General features: G+C 37.9%; 1 protein-coding gene across 3 annotated transcripts in view; it reads left to right on the forward strand.

Moving 5' to 3' along the window:
• WAPL (WAPL cohesin release factor) overlaps window positions 1–21,111 on the forward strand; it is a 73,708-nt gene that overhangs the window by 9,508 nt on the left and 43,089 nt on the right. For all 3 annotated transcript variants that reach the window (XM_054163738.1, XM_054163736.1, XM_054163737.1), the window contains exons 3-4: window positions 12,723–13,772; window positions 20,877–20,992. In XM_054163738.1, coding sequence (XP_054019713.1) covers window positions 12,723–13,772; window positions 20,877–20,992 — 1,166 coding nt within the window. The remainder of the gene's footprint in view (window positions 1–12,722; window positions 13,773–20,876; window positions 20,993–21,111) is intronic.

A 21,111-nucleotide genomic window follows, 5' to 3' on the forward strand; every position in this document is an offset into this window, starting at 1 on the left:
CAGATTATTGCATGAAAAGTATTTGTAATACTTGCATTTCCCCCCCACTAACAATTACAGTAATCATGAAAATAGCTATGCTGCATCTTGTCATTTGTTATGATGTGCTGGTGACATTCAAACAAGTCAGTGCTCTTGGTACCACAAGGAAATGTTTGCCTGTTGTCTGCTATTCAGTTCTTCTGTGTTTCTAGGTAGTCCTTATTGCCTTCATTTTTCACTAGGGGCTCATGCACATATTGGCAGCAAATCAAAATGGCAAGTGAAATCCTTTTTAATTACTTGTGCTTAGATAATGCAGGCATGAAGGGATACAACTGTGCTTAACTACTTTATGACCCAGTATGCAGAATCTAGTTGTGTTTAGAAGCTTGAAAAGGGTACTGAGTGAATAGAGAAACTTGAGAAAATGGTTGCCCTGGAGGGAAGATAGTTCAAGTCATCAACTGTGTTCCAGACAAACTACCCTGGTAGTCCTTCAGTCAGTGTGCCTGCAAAGCTTCTGTATCCTGTCCAAAAATGGAGCAAAAAATTGGGGGGAACTAAATGAGGGCTGCGCATTTGGCTGTTTTAGAAGATGGCTGGCAGCAACCATGGTTAAAAAGAACTGCAGCTGTGCACTGGCTGGCTCAAAGCATTAAGAAACTGATAGCAGAGAAGGGAAAAGGTCTGCCAGAAAATATGTATGCCTGTAGAATTGAAGTGTTTTGAGGCTTGTGTAGATGGCAGTAGTTATGCTGGATATATATAGATAGCTGGGATTTATGCACAAGTCCTCTCTTCAATTGTTTTTGTTACAGTTCTCCCTTCTAAGAGATCTCCTACATGTAGAATTTTCTTGTTTTGTCAGTAGCCCAAGTTCACACTAGTGGGAAAATTGTTTGGGTTTTTTTTTTCCCCTCTTGATGTTATTGTGATACTTTGAAGATTTGCTTGTGTTGTTTTTTATGTTTTCTTGAGTGTTTTTCAAAAATCTGAAATCACAGACATTCTACTTGAATTTCAGTACTTAAATTGGTTTGCTAAAATAGCAATACAGGAAAATAACTCAGTGTTTAGGAAGGAATCTTCTACTTTCTGCAAGATGATTTCCCTGATCAGCACAAGAAACTTCATTTTCCTTGTTCTTTACCTTCCCTTTCTCAAAAAACAGTGAGATTCTCAATATTTTTCTTTTTAATCCATACTTTTAAAATCATTCTTTATGGACTTACACAATTAACAGTTTTTGAAATATCAAACTTCTGTCTGCTTCTGAGCTTCTTTCAACATCTAAAAATGTGAAACAACATCTCATTCAAAACAGTTGGCCAGTGCTTCTCACAAGTAATAAGTAATAGGACAGAAGGAACTGTCTTTAAGTTTCTTTGGGGGCGGTTAGGTGGGATAATTTTGTTGGAAAAATCTCTTCACCAGAAAGCTGTGAAGCATTGGAACAGACTACCCAGGCAAGTGCTTGAGTCTCCATCCCTTGGAGGTATTTAAAAGATGTTTAGCTGTGGTGCTTGAGGGACAGGTATAGTGGTGGATTTGGCATGACTGGGTTAATGGTTGGACTCAATGACCCTAAAGGTGTTTTCCAACCAAAATGTTACTGTGATTCTAAGAAAAAAAACAACCTGTTAATATGCTTACCTTTTGAGCAGGCCAAAGCATGCAGCAAAGCAGAAAACAGTTGGTTAGGAAGCCATTTTATATTCAAACTGCTGAGATCTAATTAACTTTGTGGAAAATATTTCAAAGTTCAAACTTGGCACTATTTTCTAAGAAGCTGCTACTGTATTCAGTGAAGAGGTTCAGCATATTTATGAATAGTGTCTGAATTCAGACAGACTTACCTTAAGGATACATTTGTTTTGACAGTTGTTGGTGCTGCTGTGTTCTGATATGCCTTAATATTTTTTTCGTAAGGGCTCACAGTACAAAAAATTATGAAAATTAAACTTCTTTTGGCCTATGCCAGTTCCTTGTGTTGCCCATGACACTTTGTCTTGTTTTTCTTGCAAGGGGAAGTAGTTAGCTTCCTGGTCCAGCTTTCTCCTGTTGCTCTACGAAAAAGATGCCCTTCTGAGCTACCAGTGAGGAAGAACATCTATTTAATTGGACTTTCAGTCGGAGGTAGACAATGATGCAGCTAATCCAGGCACTGACAACTCCTCTATTACAGAGTGTAACACTTCTTCTGACTGTTGGAATTGATGTTGCGCAATTTCTTGTCTCTTCATGGCCATTTTATGCTTAGATTTCTCACCAAGCAGTCATGCTAGCAGTGCACAGAGTTCTTCAAAGCTTAATTCTTTGGTGGAAGACAAGAAGTTAGTTTTCTTCCTGTAGAAAAGGTTTTAGGATTGTTTCCTAGAACTGCAATTGCCCTTTATTTGAGAGGTATGGATTTTGCATGCAAATTGGGTGTGGGCATTGATAACATGCTGCGTGTTATATTGAATTTTGACATAATATCAGTGTCTGTAGAGTCACATTATAATTTATATCTTAGGAATGTGGATGGATTGCAGATGTGAGGCAATGTTTAAAACTAGAAAAAAGTTCCATTTGTTTTGCAAATCTGTATTCATCAGAAAGCAAGCTTTAAACGTGGTTTTAAGAATGTTGTAGAAGAGTTCTAAGCAACGTTAGAAAGAAAAGTGACAGAAGAGTGATAGTGATTCCAGCTGTGAGATACAGACTGTATGACTGGTAGATGCAACTTGGACAGAAATACTTACCTGGGAAAACGAAAAGACTTGATAGGCAAAGAAATTTATAGAGGTTTAATTTTACAGAAGTTGAGAGGCTGGATATAGCTGATGGCAAGCAACCTAGGTTAATTTGTAGCTGTATTTTAATTGGAGGAATAAATGCTGTATTTTGATTATGAAGCAAATTCCTAATTTTGAGAATTGGTGGGTTGCCCCCGAATGCTTGCTCAGAATGCAGTTGTGCTGAACATGGCACTCTATGAAGGTGGCATTGAGATATGCAGTTACTTAGGATACAATGAAGAATTGGTATTTAGGGAGAAAGTCTAATGGCTGATAGAAGAAACCGAAGAGGGGAAAAGCCTCTAGGTCACTACTTCAAAACCAGTGACTTCCCATACTTTTGAAAACTGAGCCTGAGATAAAGCAAGTGATGAGCTCTGTGGATATTTTCTCCCCAAGAGGGAGGGTGATTGTGTCAGCCTGCTGTGGAAAGCCTCCATTTCCACTGAAATATAGGGATTTTCAAACAAGCTGTACACTCTCTGACAGGAGGTATAATTTTTGCACCAGTGAAAGACAACTTTTCTGAACGCCTGCTGATAGCATGTTTTCCCAGTGGAAAGATGTCTATGAGGAATTACTTCTTAGAGATTGAACAGGGGCACAAGCAGAGAAGCAGAATTACGGTGGTTAGAGTTCAGTCTTACACGGAGTGGAGCCAAAGCATGGTGGGGTGCTGTGTGAGCAGCAGTAGCAGCACAGCAGTTCCTGTACTGAAAATGTGGAAATATGTTAGGTTCATGGAATGAACCTAATGGTTTATTAGAGAAGCTGAACACTATGTTACAAAACTGAAAGGCTGCATTCAGGTGATTTGAGAGAGGGAAGTGTCTTCTTTCTCACAAACTATGTGTTTGGAAGAGTGGCTGCTCTTAACTGAAATGATGTAATGTGATTGAGAACTTTTGTACATTACCTTAGTAAATAATAAATTCAAAATTTTCATATAAATTGCCTTAGAATTTTGATATTCAAGGTGCTGGAAAGAAGAAGAAACAAAACCTATCCTTAATTAAAATACCTCTACAATGGCAGTAAATTAAATCTCATTACTTTAGGGTTTTCTGTGGAATTCTGCAAAATATGACACAACATCTGCAGAGAGACAGTGTCTATCCAACCTGGATGCAAACTTACTGAGAGCCTACGTTGATTGAAACAGGGCAAATAACCAGAATTATGTAAGAATTTGTAATCATAGCTAGGAATGTGGTGGTTCTACAATTTTATCTATTTTTACTGATTGTCAACTATAAAAGTGGTCTTGAGAGTCTAATCTTCTGATGCTCTTATGCTTCTTATCTTCTGTTTATGCCTGTTAATAGGGACTGCTTTTTCAGGTCTTTTGGGCATCAGTGGACAATGACAGATCTAAGTAAATTTAGCCATTTCTTAGAACTTTGTGATTTATATCCATAAGCTTTTTTTCTCTCCATTTCCCAGCAGAAAGTGAATCAAAGGAGTGTAGTCTGTAACCTATTCTCCTTATCAACCAAAACATTTCATTTCTACTGCAGAGAAGAAGAGAGAAGCTGTAATGAAATTCATTTTCTTACTTGGACAAATGCACACCTTCTCTGCACTTGCTGGCTTTCTGTCCAAACCAGCAAAGACACTGTGTGTATATCTCATTTGGGCTCTCATCCCAGAAGTGAGGAATGTGATATAAGCACCTGGTGAAGATTTCATCTTTTCCTTTTAGCTTGATCAGTTTCAAGTTGTAAAATGATGTAGCTTTATCCTTGGGAACATTGGTAGTGGTGTAATAGAGCCATAATACATGATTCTGAGCATTTGGGGAACATCAGGCAGAGCTGTAGCTCATAATAAGCTTAACAAACTGTTTTCTACATCCTATGTCAGTGGTCTGTTCATGAGCTGTGGCCTGCTAATGTGCATGCCCTCAGTGGCTGGAGAGATCTGAAGTCCTTGGGTACTTTTTTTTTTTTTTAATAAATATCTTGCTGCCTTCTTTTCCTTAATGTTTTGTTTTCTTGCTTTCACATGTGTCTTGGTAATCAGGTTTCTATTTGAAGAGAAGGAGGAATATAAAACTGGCCTTTAGCTTGCCCTTTCAAAGATTTCATTGCTTCTGACTAACTTTAGTATTATCTATACATTTGCAATGGACTCCACGACTGTGTGGTTAATAGCAAAAGCAGCCTAGTTTCAATTTGTAGATTAGTTTCCCATCTATAAAAATTCAGTCGTGCTCCTTTTGGTACTGAAGTGCAGGCTTCTACAGCTGGTTACACAGCAATGAAGTAGCGTAAGGTCTTACACTACAAAAGCTATAGAAGGCAATATGTCTTTTTGTACCTTGGAGATGAGCATTCATCAAGAATTGATAGAAATGAGAGAAAACTAACCTGGAGCTCAAGTTGGTATGCTTAACATTTAATACTGGCAATTCTCCCATGAGTAAGTAGAACAAATAAGCTTTTATTTTTTTAAAATATGTTAACATTTTGACATATTAGCATGTTTTCTTAGCATACCAAGGCTAATATTGACCATCCTTTCGTTTTCTTCAATTTCTTAAAATCATTTGTACTTGTTAACCAGTTTTGAGAAAACTTTGAGTGATAAGGAGAGATTTCAAAGATACAATGCTATTTCGAATGTCAAGAAATACGGTGGAGTGAAAAACTGCACTGAACTGATTGTTCTGTTCCCGCACCTCTCTGTATGCTGGTAAAGAAAATGTGGTTATAACTCGATCCCTAATTCATTTGAAAAGACAACAGCATGCTGGCTAGTCACCACATGTTGCCACAGATCTGCAGTGTGTGCTGTCTCCTGTCCGGTCAAACAGGTTGGTGTTGAGGGGGCTGTGGAGGGTGCTTGTTCAATTCATTCATTGGGCTTGTTTGAAGCTGGGAATCTGTTGAGGAGAAAAAATTATGTTAAAAGACGTTGTTCTTACAGCCTGGGAGACTGCTTTGTACTGCAGGTAACTTAAAAATACCAGCTCTATCACTAATTTCTTAATAGAAGCATGGAGTGTTTGACATTAAATGATTAGTATTAGATTTGATATGGAGCTGAAAATGATGTTTTGAGACTCAAGGCCAGGCAGCCCTGGTCTCACAAGGTAAGTGAAAAGAAATGAAAATAGAGACTCAGCTGGAGGATACATTTCTTGATCATTGGTTTGGATTATGCTTTGGAGTCTTTTTAGAAGGAAGAGCATTTGGTTTCCTAAAGGATTTTTTCCTTTTACTTTGTTTTGGATTCCAACTTGGTATATGTTGTAGCCTAAGAATCAGGGTATGAAATTGTTAACTCTTGCAGTTTTGATAATTGATGAAGGTGCTACCTTTTCTTCAAACCTTCAGTGTTTACTCTTCAGGTAAGAAGGCTCTTCCAAACTTTCAATCTCCTATGAGAAGTGGTAAGAATTGGTTTTATGGCTTCCCTGTTGTATGTTAACCTGCTCACTGCTTTTTAGGCCTTGCCTGGAGCAGGCTTTGACGTTTAACAGTAAATGCCATTATGATGAACCATGAATAGGAATGGAGGTGGTTCTTTTAATGTATACCCAAATGCTTAAAGTGATGAGTCAAGCATATCAGTATAGTTTCATTACAGTAAATATTCTAGTATGTCATCAGTGATGATATGAGACAATACCAATTCTAGCTGTCTTAAAAATTTTTCTGAGGGAAGCTGTTCAGGCAAAAAGGATTATCTCTAGTTTGACAAAGCAGAGAGATTCTGGAAAGAGGTATAGCAAATCCTGGGAAAACATTTCAGGCTCCTAGAATGATTTCTGCAACCTTTTAGGGTCCTGCACCACCCCTAACATTTACTTTCTCTTTTGCCCAGATACTTAGGGTAGTCTTTTGTGTTCTCTACCTGTACCTCCTTTCAAAATCACCTGTAAGACAGCTTTGCATTAATCATGTTTCAAATACTAGGTATCTTTTCCTGACCACTTTGTGCTCTGATGGCCTGTTCCACCTAGAGGTAAATGAGCTGGATTTTGTCTGTTCCTATTTAGTCTCTTGATGCTTGTTTCTGAGTCCTGGCATCCTGTTCTCTTCCCCCCCCCCCCCCCCATTTAATTAGACATTTGCCTCATACTTGCAGATTCTGTCGGTCAGTTGTCATTACCAGAGGTGGGAAAAAAGTACATTAATATGTTCCTCACTACTTCAAGCAGTGGGGGACAGTCAAAGGCCAAGTTTAGAGTTACTCTTTTTTTTTTCTTTTTTTTCTTTTTTTTTTAACCCTTTATGCTCTTTTCTTTGTCTGTTATTTTGTACATAATATAAAGTAACTGGAACCACATAGCCAGTTGTGGAGATAAACTGCCATATGCTCCCTTCATAGTTCTTCTAGCAATTTATTTTTTTGTATTTCATGATCAATCCAAAAGTGAAACTTTGTATTAGGTGAGTAGAGATTCTGTAGTCTCCTTTTTATGTTTGCTGCCTGGTCTAGAAGTCAGCTTGAATTAGTAGCAGAGGTCTTGCTCAGCTGTCTCATTTTGCTCTGGAAAAACTGCTGGCCTTCACTTTTTTGTTCTTTAAGATAATCTGTAACTAAAGATTGAAGATAAGTTGTATTGCAAGTTGTCTGTCTTTAGCTAGTAAACTTACTTCTTTCTTTGCAACATTCAGTTTAAAACACTTTATGGGTGGCATGCAATTGGGGAAAAAACCCAACCAAAGCAAAAAACCCCAACAACAATACAAACCCAAAACCCCCTGAAAATATAATCCCCAAAACAATCCACAAAAAATAAAAACCACAGTCTTTTTGCTCTGCCAATTTTTGAAAGCTTTGCAATTTTTTTAGAGCTTTCACTATCTCAACTAGCTTGGATTTATATATAGCAATAGTGTATAATGATATGATCCACCAGAGTGGTGCCTTTTTTTTGTTGTTGTGGTTGTTGTCCAGGTGCTAGCATAATATTCCTAACAACCAGAACAATCTCCTGTAGTAGTCATGATTTGTTTTCTGCTTAAATATCTGGAAATTAATTATCAGAGTATAAGAGCAACAATCTAAATTAACAAGTCTAAATTATGTGTAAACTGTTAAAGAAATACACCCACATGGGCTGGAATACCTCTGCTGTGAGGATAGTCTGAGGGAACTGGAGTTATTCAGCCTAGAGGAGACTCTGCAGGGGACCTTGCAGCTGCCTTTCAATATCTGAAGGGATCCTACAGGGAGGCTGGAGAGGGACTTTTCATAAAGGCATCTAGCAACAGGACAAAAGGGGTATGGTTTTAAACTGAGGGAGAATAGGATTAGACTGGATCTTAGGAAGAAGTTCTTTAGTACGAAGATGGTGAGACTCTGGAAAAAGCTGCCCAGGGAGGTTGTGAATGCCTCCTCCCTGGGGGTGTTCAGGTTGGATGATGCCTTGAGCAGCTGAGCCAAATTGAGAGATGTCCCTGCCCATGGCAGGGAGGTTGAAGTAGATGATCTCTAAGGTCCTTTCCAGCCTAAGCCATTCTATGATTTTGATCTACAGAATATCTAGTAATTACAAATTAGGTCATTTTCTCCTATTTTTCTCAGTGTCTTCTGCATCTGTAAATAAAAATGTATGTTATGATTGCCTGCAGTCATGCTCTTCTGCTGTAGTAGTTACTACAGATAACCTTGATTTTTAGAAATTACAGTAGTCATCAGAATTGCTGGTGTTGTGCAATTAGCAGTTGATTTAGTGTAATTTTTGCAACAGAAGCTTCAATGTGACAGCTATTGACTCATCGATTAGATGAAAACAGCAGTTTGACAAAGTTTTCTTTGAGAAAGTATCCTCTAAACATCACTACTCAGTTTTCCACCAGTGCATTATGATAATCCAATTTTAAAGCCAGACTTTCTATCTGATGCACTGGTTACTTTTTCCATCAGCCATGCTTATTACTGGAGATGGAAGACCTCTCTGCTGCAGTTACTAAGACTTATGAAGTGGTTTAAAAATGTTGGTCTGACAGATGCAAAATGAAGGGAGTGGGTTAGCTGCCACTTACTTACTGTTTTAAGAGGGATTTTGTATCCTTTATTAAATTGGTATCTGAAAGTGAAAAACTAGGTGCGGTATTTTGTTGATACTTGTGGAGCCTTTTCAGACAATTCAAAATTCTAAGTTGCTTATGCACATACTTCAAATGATGCATAGCTTATGCAAAGGCAACTGAAGTCCTACTGGGCTACAGGAAGAGCTGTTAATAATAGGTGTTTGGCTTTTAAGATAATTTCTTGAAAGTTCAGCAAATGAAGCGTCATTAAAACTGTTTGGAATAGAATGGGTTTGTTATTAGTGAGCTGACTGAAAAAGTGATTCTACTTGCAGATAAAGAGAAACAAGGGATTTAAGGCTTGAAGAATTAGATGTGTATGCTACTGCCTTAACCCAGTCTGATCAAATTTACCTATTATGCAGGCCTTGAAGTACCAGTGTGGTTTGGTGGTTCTGTTAGAAGTGATGCAGATTGACACTGAGGAATTAATTATTAGCTAGCTCAGTTGCCTCAGTGGTTTGGGTTTGTTGTTTGGTTTTTTTTGAAACTGTTGGAAGCAAGCATGACAAGGGTAGGCAGGTTGGCTAAGTGTGAAATTGGAGATGGGGGGAGCCACTGTGGGAAGAAAAGAAGTGTGAACGCTTTAGTGCAGCAAGTACAGAAAAATTGAAGTGGAGAAAACAGATGTAAAGAAGGATTGCTCTTGTCATGCTGCATCTCTCAGCTGATGCTGCAGTTTGTCCAAATGAGGCTGCTGCAGTAAGATAGGAAGTTGTTACCTTAATACGTCACAGATGACTTTGTTGTTTGCTCAGAGCCCTACAAATATTAGGGTAATTTTGGAACAGTCTTAAAACTTCTAGGACAATTAGTGGGATCATTTTTCAGTGTATGGAGCAACATCATGAAAATCAACTAAAATCCACTCTTAATGAAAATATTTGTTTTGGTTTATTATTACTTGTGACATCACTAGTGCATGTTAGAAAAACCTTTTTGAAAGAAAAAGATCCCTGTAGTTAACGTAAGCATCCTAAGGATCATCTTTCTTACAAAGGCTTTGTCAGTGATGGCTTCAGCTTTTGGTTACTGACAGAGGGACTTTTTGGAAAGAGACTGAACAAGTAAAGTGATTTTAACTACCAAACACTATATCAGAACCGAAGAATGGACAGGGGAATTCAGGGTGTATGTTTTAGATAAAGTTATCTTTAGCAAAAGGCTTAAATACTCACTTCCTGAATGCATTTGGGTTTTGTGTCTTAAAATCTGCACTTTTAAGAGACCTTATGAAAGTATGTATTCCAGAATAGGCATGGGTTTTGTCATGTGTCAGTAACAATTCAAAAAAACAAACAACAACCAAAAAAAAGCCCCAAACAAACCCCTAAACCCAAACCTTTTCATAATGTTTTCTTTGCAGACGGATTCCTTGGTAATTTCTTCAGGTGTGTTGGGTTTGTTGTTTGGGTGTGGTTTTGTACATGCTACTGCTGTGCATGAGCAAAATGTATTTTTGGCCTCTTCAGTCTGCTTTCTAAGCTTCATGTGTTGATTATCTTTACTTGAGAGTACAGAGCATAGCTGAGATAATAATGATTTAAGTTAAGACAATGTAAAACTAAATGTGAGGGTGTTTTAATCTCAAAAAAGGTTCCTGTATCATTTGACTCTTGGGTTTTAACATGCATATACACACACATGTATTTTACTCCTTCCCTGGGAAGATGAGATTTAATTTGGTCTTGGTATGAAATGCAACTCCTTAAAATCCCAAACTTCCTTAGGAAGGGATGACTATTCCTTTTTTAGATAGACATACTGAAACTTCTTCCTAATAATTCAGTAAAGTATTGTTCTGTAAGCCAAGACAGGCATATTTTAACACTTTGTTACTTAGACTTTATTAATTCCCATAAATCTGTACTCGCATACGGAGCAGTAAGTGGTGAGTTTGCAAAATAGTGTATTGTTGTGAGAAAGTCTGACAGTTTTTGTTTCATTTGCTTGCTTTCATGCCTAAGTATTATGGTAGTCTTCAGTTATGCAGTAATATTAAACATACGGGGGGAAAAAAGAACATATTGTACACTGTCAAACTCGCTGACTACAGAAAGATTCATTTTGGTCAGGCCTCTTCGATTATCACAAGCAAGAGATCAGAATGGAAATAACAAGATATCTTGTATAACATAGCAATACTAAAAGAGATTTTAAAAGATTCCATCACTGAGATGGCTAGGACTCTTTGGAGAATTGAGTTTTTCATTTCATATATGCTATGAGGAACTTTTTTAAATTGAGCTCAGTGTGTAAACTTCTATGGCAGTCCTCAGCTGGGCTCCCAGAAATCTTAGCTACAGTTTGTGGTATTACTTGTCCTGTCTCCCAAAGGGATCTCAGCTAGGATTAAACCAATTTCCTGCAAAACTTTCCATGGTAGTGATTCCTTTAACTAGAATTTTTCTGCTTGCACCTTAAAAGTTCTTGTGTGAGCCATTTGTGAAAGGATAACATTTGGATGATGCTGTTTTAATTTGAAAATCATAGAAGGGTTTGGGTTGGAAGGGACCTCCAAGAACAGGTGGAGTATTTCATGCTGGCTTTCCTGGCATTACTATTGTGTGTATGCTGGTCAGCTGGAAACAAATCTTACAAAAACTGATTTCTTGCAGTAGAATTTGATCTTTTTAACAGCATAAGATGTAGGTCTGTTTGTGGATTACACTTCTGCAGAAAGTGACATTTGGGAGCTATTCTTCCTCAGATCTGTAGAAATTCTTTGTAAAAACATCTGCACTTCAGAAGTGATTTAATCTAAAATTGTAATAAGAATTGCATTTTCTGTATGTCTTTTGGAAGTCCAAATATTTTCATTTGGAGCAGCAAAATAAAATAACAGTTGCTGAAGTTGTGTTCAGGGTAGATTGATCAAAACTTATGATAACATTCATAAACTGTAACATTCTTAGTACAGATATGCTAGTGCGTTACTTTTGCTCATTTTTTTAGCTGTACACTTACTGTGTTAATCAGTAAATTCTAGGATGATCATTCAGATTTGCTTAACTTCATCTGTAGGTTTTCTGGCCCATGCTGATTTTAACTTCCTGTAATGGTGCCTCAGCACTACCCAGTTCTTAGACCAGGAGGAGACCTTCTGGAAGACCAGACGGAGCAGCTGTAACCTGCCCATGCATCCATTTTCCTGGCTACAGAAGGCTATTATGATGCATCTTACACTATTAAAAATAAATACATGCAAACATAGCCAGTTTGCTGATTCTTACATGTTTTGTAGTTCTGGTTATACTACCTGTTCCTTTCTAGTTCTATGCAGAAGGAAAAATTATTTCAAGTAGGGCATTTGGAGCAAATCAGACACTAGAATCTCTGTTGTAAAACGTAAATTTGTTTGTATAGCTGCAATAATTTGATGTAAATAAGAATTTGGGGGGGGTATGTTTATGGAAAGAAAAACCACAACACTTAAAATTTGCATACAGGAAGTATGCTTTTTCTTTTTGTCTATAGCTAGAAAATGCTTTATAATCATTCGTACCTCTTCTTGTTCTCTTAAGGTTATTGGTGTGTGAAACTTTGACTTTTGCAGACTATGTTTTTTTCTGTAGGTAAATAAGTGGTTGTATCTGAGATTTACTATGGTTGTTTTCATGATGCATGTGTTTTCCAAGTGGCACTTACTTCAAAATAGTTTATATTTTTGCTGGAAATAGTGAGAAGATTTTATTATATAAAAAATGTTAAACTAAAAAGCTGAAGAAGTATAAACAAGGAGGACAAGGACCTCTCCAATGTCTTGTTTTGGTTTTTTTGGTTATTGGATATCAAACATTTGCTGTTGTCTTGTGACTTTTAAAAGTTTTCTCTAAGGATGATTTTATTTTACTTTAATAATGCTGTTTAGTAATAAATTTATCTTAATGGTTTGGGTTTATTTCTTTTTTAGATAAAATACAGAATTTGAATGAGAGTAATGAGAAGAACACTCATTTCATCTGTGAGAATGCCGAAGACAGTAACAAAACCAATGCTGAAACCACAGACACTTCTGGATACAACATTGAAGCCAAGGACTTGTCTGATTCTTGGGACTCCCACATCGGAAAACCAACAGACTCTCCATCAGAAATCTCTCGGACGAAGGGGCCACTAAGAACTCACTTATATGAATGGGAGGATGAAGCTGAAGACACCAGAACTGGAGAATATATATTAGATTTTGACAATGAACATCTGTCAGAGATGAAGAACAAGGATGAGGAGTGTGAAAAAGAAGATACTGAAAATTCAAAGGAAGCCATTAGTGAAGATCTTGTGCAAACTATTCCTAGGCCAAGCAACTGTAGGACATACTGTAGATCCAACAAAGCAAAACCACAGGGGGCAACAAATTTTGACAAGCTAATGGATGGCAGTAGTCAGTCTTTATCCAAAGCAAACAGTGAGTCAAATAATGATGGTCTGAACCCAGCAAGAAAAGTTTCTTTAAGTAGTGGGACCGGTTTTAGAGGGACGGTTGGAAGGACTAGAGACTACACTGTTCTACATCCATCTTGCTTGTCAGTTTGTAATGTTACTATACAAGATACCATGGAGCGAATTGATGAATTTACCACAGCAGCCCCCACAGACTTGGGAGAGGCTGGACGCTTAAGAAAAAAAGCAGACATTGCTACTACAAAAACTACAACCAGGTTTCGACCAAGCAATACCAAATCCAAAAAGGATGTCAAATTAGAGTTTTTTGGGTTCGATGATCAAGATGAGGGAGGGGGAGATGAAGGCGCCTCTAGAAGTTCTGGGAGTTCCAATTACAAAATCAAGTACTTTGGGTTTGATGACTTGAGTGAAAGTGAGGATGAAGATGAAGAGTGGCAGGTAGCGGAAAGGAAAGCTAACAAAAAACGAAGCAGAACTACACCGTCTTCTTCGCTACAGTCAACTTCGGACAGCAATGAAAACTGTGCCCAGGATAGCCAACTCACTACTAATGCAGGTAAGCAGAACTTTTCTGGAGTACTAAATGACAGTGTTTGTTCTTTTTTGCAGTATATGCCTACAAGTTTGAACAATAATACTGAGTGGGAGATCTAAAAGTTAAATTTGCTTATTTCTGCAAAAATTTGAGCAGCTCTTAGGGGTGTGAAATACCTTTTATTTTTTATAGTGGTGGGTGTTCTTTGCTTTGGTTTGTGTTTTTTCCATTTTTGATTGCATTTGTAAACAGTTCAGACCTTTCTCAAGGGAGAGACTATGGGATCTCATGGAGTGCCAGTCCAATTACAGAATCACAGAACGGTCTGGGTTGGAAGGGGCCTCCAAAGGTCATCTAGTCTAACCCCTCATGCAAACCACAAGCCTACTATGAGGAAAATATCACACTCATGACCCACACAATTTGGAGTTCCTTTATTTTCCAACAAACAAAAGGCAAGAGCCCTCCTGGCTCTCCATCAGGACGCTAGTAGAACTCTTAATGCAGAATCTGCTAAGCAAGTCCTGGTGTTTGAATGCCTTTAAAAAATTAGAGTTGCTTGGTGATCATTTGGGTCCTCTGTAATGATTCTGATTAAGGTTGAAGTGTGTCAGTGAAGAAGAAAAGGAATAACTTTGGTGAAAGGTTTCTTTTTCTTTTTGAAAGACTAATGCCCAAGAATCTTGCATGTTGGAATATGTGTTTTGAAATGCTGCCACTGTTCTAGGGAACTTCTTGATCCTCCATTTTGGAGCACGAAGCTTAGGAAGTTTTTATACATTCACTGGAGCTGTTACTTTTTCAAGACTTTGGCAAGATGCATATTGATCTCCTCCAGGGCAGGAAGGCACTGTAGAGAAATTAAATCAAGAGGTTAAATCAGTGGGCTGAGGTCAGCAGAATGAGGTTTAACAAGACCAAGCGCTGAGTCCTACATTACAACCCCAAGCAATGCTGCAGGAAGAGTGACTGGAAAGGAGCCTGGTGGGAAGGGATCTGGGGGTGGTGGTCGACAGATGGCTGAACGCGAGCCAGCAGTGTGTCCAGGTGACCAAGAAGGCCAGTGGCATCCTGGCCTGTATCCAAACCAGTGTGTCCAGCGGGAGTAGGAAAGTGCACCTGTACTCGGCCTTGGTGAAGCCACAGCTTGAGTGCTGTGTTCAATTCTGGGCACCACAGAATAGGAAAGACATTGAGATGCTGGAGTTGTCAAGAGAGGAACAACAAGGCTGGTGGGGTTTGGAGGGCATGTTGTACTAGGAGTGGCTGAAGCAGCTAGTGTGAAGAAGAGAAGGCTGAGGGGACATCTTACTGCTCTCTACAACAACCGGGAGGTTGTAGTGAGGCTGGTGTTGGTATCACCCAAGTAACTAGCAATCGGACAAGAGGAAGTGGGCTTAAGTTGTGCCAGGGGAAGTTTAGATTGGACGTAAGGAAAAACTTCTTTCCTGAGAGAGTGGTGAGGCATCGGAACAGGCTGCCTAAGGAGGTGGAGTCACTATCCCTGGAGGTGTTCAGGAAGCATGTAGATGTGGCACTTCAGGATATAGTTTAGTGGTCATGGTAGTTGGGTTACATTTGGACTTGATGATTTTAAAGGTCTTTTCCAAGCTTAATGATTTTGTTGCAATGGGGAGAGGGGAGGACTTAGGTCTAGTGTTGCAATGTTGCAGGAGCTGTTTTTTCCTACAAATTACTGCTGCAAATACAACCCAGAAATAAAAGTTAGAATGAAGAAATGCTTACTTCTCTGTTCTAATTATAATGATCCCTAAACCCGGATTTGTCTGTAAACCTTTTAATCAAAGGTAAATGTAACTGCAAGGTTATTTTGTAAATACTATGGGAGCCAAATTGATGCTGATATTATATGAGAAGATTGTATTTTCAACCCTTTGATTTGTTTTATGAAAACTTAATTATAGTGAGGTACTTGCATTCCAGCCTCTTTAGGAAACAGATTTAACTTACAGGTCCTGCTTATGAAATATTCCACCTTGGTCCCTTTCTCTGTTGAGTCTTTGTTCAGCCATTTATGCCAAAGAAAAAAATTGCTTAGACAGTTAATGCAGCTGAGATGCTGACCCATCAAATAATTCTTTCAGCAACTGTCCTCTGGAGTCTCAAAATATCTACAGTTTGCACACAGCACTATATTCAGCAAGGAAGCCATTATACCCTGAGGTATCACAGATTATTTATCTGAAATATTTTCCTAAGAGATTTGCAAAACATGTAGATGTAAATTTGTGTTTTGTTGGTTTCTTAATACACTTCTCCAAAAAGTGTTAACCTCTCAGTGCTTTTACTGAGATATGATTCCCCTTTATTTTGCATCTCCTTTGTGCAATTGATTGCTATTTTGTGCTACTGTAGCCAGGTAACTTGCATTCTTTCCTCTGAAAATTGGAAGGGTGGTATGAAGTTATTTCCCTAAGTTGCAGCATGTTGTTTAGGTCAATTCTATAACACAGATTATAAAAATAGGGAGTCTGATGTTGTCCTAAAATCTGTCGGATTCCCCGATACACTTCATTCTGTCTTCTCTCATACCTTGGCAAACTTGGAGCATTGTGATTACTCAAACCAGCCCCATTAAGGTCCTTAAATATAGTTATGCTGAGTCTGAGAATTTATCTAGTACTTGCAGATCTCTGCCTGAGGTTGCAGTAGAAATGTGATGTTGCTGTGAGGTGCTTTCTTTACATACTGTGGAAAAAAAGTGACTTCTGCACCCATGGAAAATGCCAATTATGAATCCAAGCATCTTGCACAATAAAGCTTTTCTCTGAACTTACAAACAGTGGTGAGAGGTACTAACAGTACCTGAGTTGTTTGTGTGCTGTTCCTTCTTGTGCTAATGAATCAATCCACAGATAAAAATCTAGCATTCCGGTTTCAGGTTGATGGGTGAGCTGCCAGAGTGTCTCTCTGGATTCCAGTCCTGGAAACTGCAAAGACAGATTTTGATGATCTTTCATAAATGATGTTTTATGGCACTGTCAGTTTTTTTAAGAGATTAGATGCGTTCTGGTTTTGCCATGATAGTGGTTTGGATACTTACCACAATCTAGGCCTATTTCCATGAAACATTTTAGACTATTTTGTTTTATTTAATATAAAATGTTGCGCAGAGATTTTCAAACTGAACTGGAAATAGATTGTCCCTTCCAGTCTGGTAATTCACAGCTGAGGGGAAAGTAATTTTAATAACACATATTTAAATGTTTTTCTAAAGGACAATATTGTTAGTGCAGGCAAGAATATAAAGTAGATAAATTCAATTTTAGTTGGACTGTCACTGAAATGTGGTTTTTTTCTGTTGTTCACTTTTACAATAGGTTTCCGTGCTGAAATGGTTAAAAAAACCACAAATAACCCCAAGCAAAAGGCAGACAAAAATCCAAAAGCCCAAACCACGAGATGATTCAGATTTTAAATTCCTAGATGGTTGTTCACAGACTTTTTCCTAATGAAGGCACATAATAGTTTATGAGCTTGATATCTTTGGTGAAGCTTGGAGTTTAACTTAAAGTTGCCAAAGTTTTTTTTTTTTGCCACTGCAGTCTAAAGTATTCTTTTATTAGTTGATGTAGCAGCTCCGTGAAGCAAACGTCCTTTTAATTTGTGAGCCTCCCAGCTATAGCATGCTATCCTGTACTTTTAGCCGGGGGCTAAAAGTACCGAGGAGACTTCACTAGATCTGAAACAGTCCCTTCATTTGAGTAGCCAGAATACATTATTGCTCTACTAAAGAGAAGCTTTTAGTTCTGGAGGAAAACACCTTAATTATTTTGATTGTGTTAATAAATGGGGAGTTGTTTCCAAGAGAAACCTAAACTAATGACAAAGCGTAACACTTAACCAAAATTAACCTCGGGCTCCAATTTTGAAGAGCAAACCTGTATCTTCTGGACAGTGACAAAGCACTTGAAATAGGCTGCCTAGAGAGATTATGGCATCCCTCTCTGAGATACTAAATACCTGCCTGGACACACTCTTGTGCAAACCTGGTTTAGGTGAACCTGCTTTTGCAGGGTTGAACCATATGATGTCCAGAGGTCTCTTCCAACCCCTTCCATTCTTTAACTCTGTGACAGTGTTACACTGCTGGAAATAAGTCTGCTGTCAGTTTCTGTCTTTTTCTAAAGATTTCAGATGTATTTTACTTCTGAACTTGTAGTTTGAGTGCTTTGTTTCCCATCTGTTCCCTAGGACAGCTACTACTATGTTAATGCTTGTTTTACCACTTCTTGTATTGGCCAATGACAATAAAATTATAGAAAGTGATAGAAATTTCACAAAACAACAACGACAAAAAAAAAAAGTGCTGCCTGAAATGACTTTTCATATTGCTATGTAGATTGACATAACAGGATACAGCAGTTGCGCTGAACCCTTTTGCTAAAGAAAGGTATGAAGTTCTATCTTCTCTAACATGCTCATTTTTATTTGATTAATCTTCTCTCATAAGCAATACAGCAACAATGAACTACAGTATTGTTGATTTAAATTACAATATCAGCTAATCCTGTTATTGCAGCATAAGTATTGCAGCTTAGCCTTTTGCCTTGTAAATCAGTGCTGATACACAACCTATCCATTGTGTCGTGCATTCATTTTCCTTTCAGTGATCAAAACGAGGTTCCTGTACTCTCTGTACTGGATAATAACATAGGTTTTTTTATATCTTAGCATCTGACACTCAGTTAATTCCTGATGAGCAAACTTGCCCAATTTTTTTTTTCCCTTTGCCTCTCCTCAAAAATTGGATCACCTTAGTTGGGTAAATACTGATTATCCATTTAAGAGTACATCAAAGTCTTCAGAAGCAGAGTCCTGTTTGGATTTCAAAATCTTCTGCAAAAATATCCTTGGGCACTAAAACAAAACTGGGTTGATTCCCCCCCAGTAAATTTACTGTGGTGTTGCCTTCTGGTTGGTCTTTGAACATCTTTCCAATTGTAGTCGAGACAGGCAAATTACCTCAAGGATTATGAATGCCTTGCAAATGGTTGGAAAGAGAAGAAAAGGTCTTCTTTTTAAGCAGTAAAAAGTCCATATGCTCATTTTTTCCTTTGAGGGGGGGACATATCCATACAAGAGAAGCAGTGGAAAACAAACTTCATTAGTGTCACTGGTTACCAAACTTCTTGTTTATTTTGCCTGTCTTGGGTAGTATTAACACAAAGCTTCTCCCCTACACTCTGTTTAGTTCAGATTTGAAAATGTGGTAAGAAGTTTTTTAAGCAGAGTGTTTTTAGGATACCTAGAAGGCCTTAAAGAACATTGCTGCAATACAGGCATTCCAGACAATCTTGCAAAACTAATCATGAACGTATTATAAGTTTCAGCATTTTTTATCAAGAAGTTTCTTTGAATTTAAAATTGCTTGAATTAAATGGGATAGTTCAGGATCATATAGGATGGATAAAATTCAAATGTTGATTTTTTTTTTTTTTTAAATTGTGGCTTATTTGATACAGAACATTACTAATCATTATTAACCACAATACCAACTTCAGTTCTTGGTGCAAAGCACAGATTATTTTTGGTGAAAATACATCTTGCATCTCTAAAGTGACTTGCATTCCTGTCATCAAGTGAACTACTTTTAGCTTTTAAATTACAATCAGAGGATCCAGTTCTGTTGCTTTGACTTTCTTTGGGAATTGCATTCAGGGTTTGGCTTCCTACAAAAGTAATTTTGGATCTGTAGGGATGAGTATCAAAGCAGTTTTGATTTGACTTCTTTAATTGGCAAGTTCCAGCAAAGGACTAAATTGGCTTTTATGTAGATTTGGAAGTAGTTTTGCTATTTTTTTTAAGTTAGTGAGAATAGTCTATAATATTTTGTCTCAAAACATCTTTTGAAGTCAGTTATTTTCAGAGAGAGTGGTCATGTTGTGTACTTAAGCTCTTGTGCTGACATTGTACAACTGAACTGAAAACTAGTGGGCTGGAACACAAGAGACTGATTCTGGTACGCATCTTGCAACAGGCATCCTGCATGCTCTGGTGCTTCCAAGACTGTTGAAATTTACTGCAAGATCAGAAATGTGAGAGCCTTGTTTTAAGAATACCTCTCTAGATTGGTTGAATTTTGTGTCCTTCCAAGTGCTGTTAGAAATTTATTTGCTTTTGATTGCCTCCTTACCTAGGTGCTTGGCTTGCCCTGTTTACTGGATGGGAATGCACTTGGGATTAGAGTAACCAATCCAACCTGACTGTGTTTTTGAAGCATGCTGTTCAAATAGCAGCAGCTTCTCTGGAGTAGATCAGTTTTCTAGACTGCTTATCGGATGAAACAGTGCTTCTCTGTGCCTCTCTTCACTTCCATCTTGAAGTGTATGGTGACTTCTGGCTTGTGCCAAGTAGAAAAACATGATCTGGTCTCCAAGGGGATAATAAAATAAAAGAGGAGTTTGGGCTTTTTTTTTTTTTTTTTTCCTCTCCCTGTAAAGCAACAAGAATTTAATTACAGATTTATAGGCACATTAATTACAGATTTATAGGCACAAACTGAGTTCTAGAACTACTGGTAATACCAGTATTGAATACATTGAAAGGCCATTTCTGAAGTTCCTTCTAACTGACTCCTTTCTGAGGTCATGACCGTATTTTGTCTTTTTTTAATGCTGTTCATCAGAATAAGCAATTATAAACAGGCTGCCTTCATGAGAATTGAAGTAGGATCAATTCTTCATTTTTGTAATTGTAGTGGGAAGTATTATTTGAAGTGTGTTGTTAACCTCACGCTTTTGAAGAACCCCATCTACTGTTCAGTTCTTCTGCTCAGACCTGTAGCAGTAAGCTGTAAGTAATCTGGGATTCACAGGGATATAAAGTAGGAAAAAATAACTTGATGCTTGCACAGTGGGCAAGAGGTGCTATAATGATTGACAGTGTACCTTGTACCTTCTATGTATTGTGACAGTCCAGTCACTAAACATAAACCCCATCCAGGTCTGGCTTTGGCTTTAAAGCTGATTTTTATTATTAATGTTCTTTGTTTATTCTGTAATGTCAGAAGCTATACATGTGAAAATGTTAGGTGCAAGAAATGCTCTAGCAGTTCAGCAGCTTTCAGTGTGGTTGTTCCATGTCTATATTTACCTTTTACAGATCTGGAATTTTCTGAGGATGCATCTGTTGTGCCTGAAGGCAATAAGAAATCCACAAATAAACAAGGTGATAAAACTAAGGAAAACACCAGGAAGATTTTTAGTGGGCCAAAGCGGGTAAGTAATACTGAACACCAAGACAAAGTTCTCATTGTAATTAATTAACTCTTCAGTACTGATGTTTTTTCCTATAGTGAGTAACGGGACTTTTATCCAAGTTTGTATTTGCACTTGAG

The sequence above is a fragment of the Dryobates pubescens genome, chromosome 8 (assembly GCF_014839835.1).
Source record: "Dryobates pubescens isolate bDryPub1 chromosome 8, bDryPub1.pri, whole genome shotgun sequence".
NCBI lineage: Eukaryota > Metazoa > Chordata > Aves > Piciformes > Picidae > Dryobates > Dryobates pubescens.